The sequence below is a fragment of the Pleurodeles waltl genome, chromosome 3_1 (genome assembly GCF_031143425.1).
Source record: "Pleurodeles waltl isolate 20211129_DDA chromosome 3_1, aPleWal1.hap1.20221129, whole genome shotgun sequence".
NCBI classification, from domain to species: domain Eukaryota; kingdom Metazoa; phylum Chordata; class Amphibia; order Caudata; family Salamandridae; genus Pleurodeles; species Pleurodeles waltl.
The window spans coordinates 1427082270-1427088684 of NC_090440.1; the positions used below are offsets into that span (position 1 = coordinate 1427082270).

General features: G+C 49.2%; 1 protein-coding gene across 1 annotated transcript; it reads right to left on the minus strand.

The window, feature by feature from the left end:
* Window positions 1-723: 723 nt before the first annotated feature.
* LOC138283583 (uncharacterized) lies at window positions 724-1170 on the minus strand. The gene has a single exon (XM_069221521.1). The coding sequence runs from the start codon at window positions 1168-1170 to the stop codon at window positions 724-726; it is 447 nt and encodes a 148-aa protein (XP_069077622.1).
* Window positions 1171-6415: the final 5245 nt, after the last annotated feature.

A 6415-nucleotide genomic window follows, 5' to 3' on the forward strand; every position in this document is an offset into this window, starting at 1 on the left:
AGTTTAAAACTGCACACATAGACACTGCAGTGGCAAGTCTGAGCCAGGTTTACAGGGCTACTCATGTGGGTGGCACAACTAGTGCTGCAGGCCCCCTAGTAGCATTTGATTTACAGGCCCTGGGCACCTTTACTGCACTTTACTGGGGACTTACTAGTAAATCAAATATGCCAATCATGGAAAAGCCAATTACACATACAGTTTACACAGAGAGCACTTGCACTTTTGCACTAGTCAGCAGTGGTAAGGTGCCTAGAGTACCAAAACAGAAAAAACAGAGTCCAGCACACATTCAAAAACACAGGAAGCAAAGGCAAAAAGACAGGGGAGACTATGCCACCCTCATGGGAGTTCTCATCACTAAGGTGGAAGAATCTGGACACACCATCAGCATTGGTGTTTTCTGTTCCAGGGCAGTGTTCCACCGTAAAGCCCATTCCCTTTTCAGGAGACAGACCACCTCAATAGTTTTGGGTTCTCACCCCTCATCTGCATTAACCATCTGGGGAACCTGTGGTCTGTCTGAACCCGGAAGTGAGTCCCAAACAAGTAGGGTGTAAGCTTCTTCAGTACCCAGGCCACAGCAAAAGCTTCATGATCAATTGCACGCCACCTACTTTCCCAGGGAAGTAACCTCCTACTAATGAAGGCTACAGGTTGATCTAGGCCCTCTTCATTTAGCTGTGCAAGTACTGCTCCCACACCATGTTCTGAAGGATCATTCTACACGACAAACTCCTTGGAGAAGTCAGGCACCTTCAGCATGGGTGCCGTGCACATGGCTGCCTTCAGGGCATCAAAAGTAGTCTGGCAAGCCTCAGTCCAGATCACCTTTCTGGGTTGCTTCTTGGAAGGTAACTCAGTTAAGGGAGCAACAATAGTGCCATCCCCCTTGACAAACCTCTTGTAGTATCCTGTGAGACCTAGAAAGGCTCTCACCTCTGTCTGGATCTTGGGAGACTCCCATGCCAGAATGGTGTCAATCTTTGGTTGTAGGGGTGCCACCTGGCCACTCCCCTCCTGGTGACCCGAGTACACCACCAAACCTTGCCCTATTTTGCACTTGCTAGCCTTAATAGTGAGGCTTCCCTTCTGCAGAGCCTTCAACACTTTGCAAAGGTGCTGCTGGTGTTCCTTCCAGTTGGAGCTGAACACTGCAAGTTCATCCATTTACGCTGAACTGAAATCCTCCAACCCAGCCAAAACCAAGGTTGACCAACCTTTGAAAAGCAGCAGGGGCATTCCCCCCCCTCCAAATGGCATAACCATGAATTGGTAGTGCTCATCTGGGGTAGAAAATGTTGACCACTCCTTTGGCCCCTCAGTTATAGCAATTTTCCAGTAGCCAGACATGAGATCAAACTTGCTGAGAAACTTGGCAGCTCCCAACCAATCAATGAGCTCATCACCTCTGGGGATAGGGTGTGTGTCAGTCTTCGGGATGGTGTTGATTCCACCATAGTCCACACAGAATCTGGAGTGGCACAGTAGGCAGCAGCCTTTGCGACCAAGACCACTGGGATGGCCCAAGGACCACTGGAAAACTCAATCACCCCTAATGCTAACATCTTGGACACCTCATCCTTGATGCTAGGCCTGACGTTGTCATTCACTCTGTAAATCTTGTGCTTTACAGGTGGACTGTCCCCAGTGTCCACATCATGTGTACACAGATGAGTGACTCCTGAGGTCAAGGAGAAAAAGGAGGCAAACTGTCCCATCATCTGGCGACAGTCCCTCTGTTGCTCTGGGATCAGTGAGGGGGAGAGGTTCTCACCCTTCACAGACCCATCTTTCTCCTGGGCAGACAGGACATCAGAAAGATGCTCACTCTCTTCCTCCATCGCATCATATGTTGTTAGGAGCATTGTCAACTCAGACCTCTCAAAGTGAGGTTTGAGGTGGTTCACATGCAGGACCCTTAAAGGGTTCCTTGGAGTCTACAAGTTCATCTGATAGATAACCTCACTCTTGCGCTCCATCACCTCAAAAGGCCCAGCCCACTTATCTCGGAGAGCACAAGGCTCCACTGGAGCCAGGACCCACACTTTCTTGCCAGGGTGAAACTCAACCAGAGTGGCATCTGGTAATTTCACCTTTTAATGTACTCCTGGCTAGCTTCCAGGGATCGCCTGAGTGAGTTTCCTGAAATGTGCTGTCTGGTTTCTAACAGGCAGCATGTAACTAAACACATCCTGGGAGGGCTTACTGGAGGCCTTCTCCAAACCTGCCTTCACCAGACTCAGAGGTCCCCTCAGAGGGTTGCCATACAACAACTCAAAGAGACTAAAACCAAGTCCCTTCTGTGGCACCTCCCTATAAGCAAACAGAGGGCATCGCAAGAGGACGTCCAACTTATGCCTCATGGACCCCGAGAGGCCCATAATCATGCCCTTAAGGGTTTGATTGAATCCATTTCTGTGGGGTGGTAAGGAGTGGTGAACTTGTAGGTCACTCCTTCCACAGAGACTTCACATAAGTAGATATGAAGTTGGTACTCCTGTCAGATCCCACCTCCTTGGGGAACCCCATGAAGGTAAAGACCCCCATTTATTCCCAGCCCAACACAGAGGCTGTGATTGATCTCAGAGGGATGGCTTCTGGGTACCAGGTGGCATTGTCCACCAAGACCAGGATAAATCTGTTGCCCATGGCTGTCTTGGGTTCCAGAGGCCCCGCAATGTCAAAATCTACCCTTTCAAAGGGGGTGCTGACTACAGGGAAAGGTTGGAGGGGAAACTTTCATTTTTACCCACTCTTGCCACTTGCTTGACAAGTTTAGTAAGACCTACAATATGCTTCAGAGTGCCTGCTCATTTGGGGCTAGTAAAAGTGGGTGACAATCCTTTCAAAGGTCTTGTCCTGCCCCAAATGTCCTGCTAAAGGCACATCATGTGCCAAACTCAGTGGGAAGGCTCTGAAGTGCTCGAGTACCAGCAAGCACACGTGCTGCCCCAGGCTCAGCAACATTAGACTCACTATACAAGAGGCCATCCTCCCAGTAGATCCAGAGTGATCCAGACTCCTTGCCAGAGACCTGGTCTGCAGCCTGCTGCCACAGACCCTCCAGAGTAGGGCATGATTTCTGTCCCTCCCAGAATTCCTTCCTGGTAGAACCCCCTTCCTGATGCCAATGGGTCAGCTCGGGCACCTCCCCCAGTTCAGCCACTTCTTCCCCTGTAGGCTCCAGGATGTCCCCCTCAGGTTCAGCCTCCTCCCAGACCACAGGAACTTCTGGGTGGGTTTCCCGCACCCCTTACCCTTCCTCTTTCTTGCAGGCACCTGGGCCACTCTTTCAGACTCCTGGGCCTCCTGATCACCCTGACGGGCTGCCACTGACTAGGTGATCACACATGCCTACCTAGGCAGACCCAACATCTACTAGTGTGACCTGTGTTCCACCTCACTCCAAGAGGAATCCTCCAGGTCATTGCCTAGAAGACAATCAACAGGCATGGTTGGACTTACAGCTATCCTCAAGGAACCTGCGCCCCCCGCCAAACAAAGGGTACCTGCGCCACTTTGCACAGTGCTCAGAGTTGTCTACTGCAACTACTTGGTGAAGTACATGGGGAACTACCTGCTCTTCAGACATTAGGTCACTTCTCACAGTAGTCACACTGGCTCCTGTGTCTCTCAGAGCCTTCACCCTCTGTCTGTTGATGGTCACCAACTGCCTGTACTTTTCAGTGTTCTCAGGCACGATGGTCCTCTGGACCATCTCACTGTCCTCTAGTGAGACAAGGGTCATCTCAGTTGGCTCCCACCCTTCTCCTGGAACCAATTCCTCCACATGAGCTGCACTGGCCAAACCCTGTGACTGAGCACCAGTGGGTGCATTTGTCCCCTTGGGACATTTAGGATCCCCCCTCATATGACCTACCTGATCAAATTCATAGCACTTTGCGGGGATCCCTCTCTGCAAGTTTCCCTGTAGAGACCCATGGTGTCTTTTCAACTGGGGGCTGGGAATCCTTACCCTGGGAACTAGGTTAGGGACCTTTAGATAACTCCTCCTAGTTACCCATAACCCACCACTTATTCTGATGGTGACCTTCCCCACCCTTGGCAGAGTCTCCCCTATACCCATTTTGGACCATGGTGCTTCACCACCAGTCTGCTTCCTGAGCAAGCTTCCTGGGGTCATCAGCTTGCTGTCAATTAGGTGCTTGTGCAACTTTGGAAAACAAAGACTATACAAGTGCTCCCAAGAAATTAAATTGTACAGCCCCTCATAAGTTGTCCCCTTACTGCCTTTCACCCAACCATCCAGTGACCTGCAAAAAGAGTCTACACACTCTAACCAAGTTTGGTATTCCTTCTTCTTATAGGGCCTAAACTTTTCCTTATACTGCTCAGGAGTAAGACCATATTGGTGAGTAGGGCTCCTTCATGATAGAGTAGGTGAGTGCCTGAGGATCCCCTAAGGATGTCAGAGTTTCCCTTCCCTCTACCTCAAAGTGCATCCTCAGACCCGCCCCCACCAATGTGCCTCAGGGACCATGTGTACAGGGAGAGCTGACTCATACCCCTTAGCCACAGATAGATGTCAACCTCCCTCTTGTAATCCTTTACTAAGTCCTTTTGAATGTGTACCCTCCTTTCAGGCACAACTGAGGTACTGCTGCCACCATCTCTGCTGGACTGGCTCCTTTAGTCCAGCTCCCTCAGACTTAATTCATGAGCCAAAAGCATATTTTTCTCTTCTATGGCAACCTTCTCTCTTCCATCTCCATTTTGAGTTTTTCTGATTCAAATTGGTGCACCCTCTGCTTTCCTGTTCTGCAACTCCTCAGGGGTCAGATCTATGGATGAAACAGTACTGTCTGCCCTGGAGACCCTCCACCCGGGCAGAACAGGGTTACACAACACTACATTATGAACATCTCCTCATCCTCGTCCTCCTCCTCTGTGTGCCTCCCAGCCTCCTTGGATGCCACCCAGGCCCTCAATGCTTTTTGTAAGTTCCTCTTCCTGGCAGAGCTCTTGATTGGGCAGGCAGGATCCTTATAAAAATGTTCAAGTTGAGACACTGTGTACTCCTCCAGTTTCTCAAACTCAAGCACAGCTTATGTAGCCACAGCTGGTGTATCCCCAGATTGTGACATGCTTGTGAGATTCAATAAAAATGCAGAATTCGAAAAAGAATAGGTGGTTCCCCCCCCCAAAAAAGAAGAAAAAATCCCAAAAAGAGAAAAAACAAAAGCAAGTAGTATGTTGTCACGTAATGGTCTGCACTGAAAACAGTAGTGTACACTTAATCACTGTATGTCAAGTACAAATACAAATCCTATCCTAACCGCTAATCACCACAGTTAGAAATGGGGTTTCTGGTTACAGTCAGTTTGCACACTGTCGAAGCAGGGATCCTCACTCTAATCAGAGTAACGTACATATACACGTAAGATAACCCCTGTTTACCCCCTTGATGGCGTGGCACAAGCAGTCAGGCTTATCTCAAATGCAATGTGTAAAATATTTGTACCCACACACACAGTAATATAGTGAAAACACTGCAAACGGACACCACACCAGTTTAGAAAAATAGCCAGTATTTATCTAAATCAAACAAGACCAAAACGACAAAAATCCAACATACATAAGTAAAGTTATGAATTTTTAAATTAAAAAGAGTCTTACTCCATAGAAAACAATGGATGCTTTTATGCTACACAAAGTACCTGTCTTGTGCCAAAAATAAAGACGCATAGGCGAGCGTACAGCAGAAAAGTCAGCGACGCGTCGATTACTTACTCGCAAGTGCAGCCGTGCATCATTTCTGTGCTAGTCGGGTAGGAGATGTGTTGTTTTTTTCTCCCGCAAGAAAGTGATGCATCGATTTCCAGACAGGCACCTCGGATCCAGGCAATTTCATGTTGATTTTGATGCCCAGCGACAATGCATGTGAAGTTCAGCTGCACGGTGATGGAGGAACTGCGCTGCAAAGGGCTTACATCGCTTTCAGCAGCTGCAAGCGGGTATTGTGTAGTTCCAGACACACACTAGGGGGTTGGAGACTGCATTGTGTGAGGCCCGACACAGCACATTCAGCTGTAAGTGTCAGCTGCTCCCTTCCCACTCTAGCCCAGGAGACTGATCAAGATATGGAGGCTACACCCCAGCTCCCTTTGTGTCACTGTCTAGAGGGAATTCACAACAGCCCAACTTTCAGTCTGACCCAGACAGGGAAATCCCAAGCAGGCAGAGACACAGAATGGTTTAAGCACAGAAATGGCCACATACACTGCACCCTGTCCATGGGGCTACATAGGGCCTACCTTAGGGGTGCCATACATGTACAAAAAGGGGCGGTTTAGGCCTGGCAAGTGGGTCTTACTGTCAGTTTCAAACTGCACACACAGACACTGCAGTGGCAGGTCTGAGTCATGTTTACAGGGCTACACAAGTGGGTGGC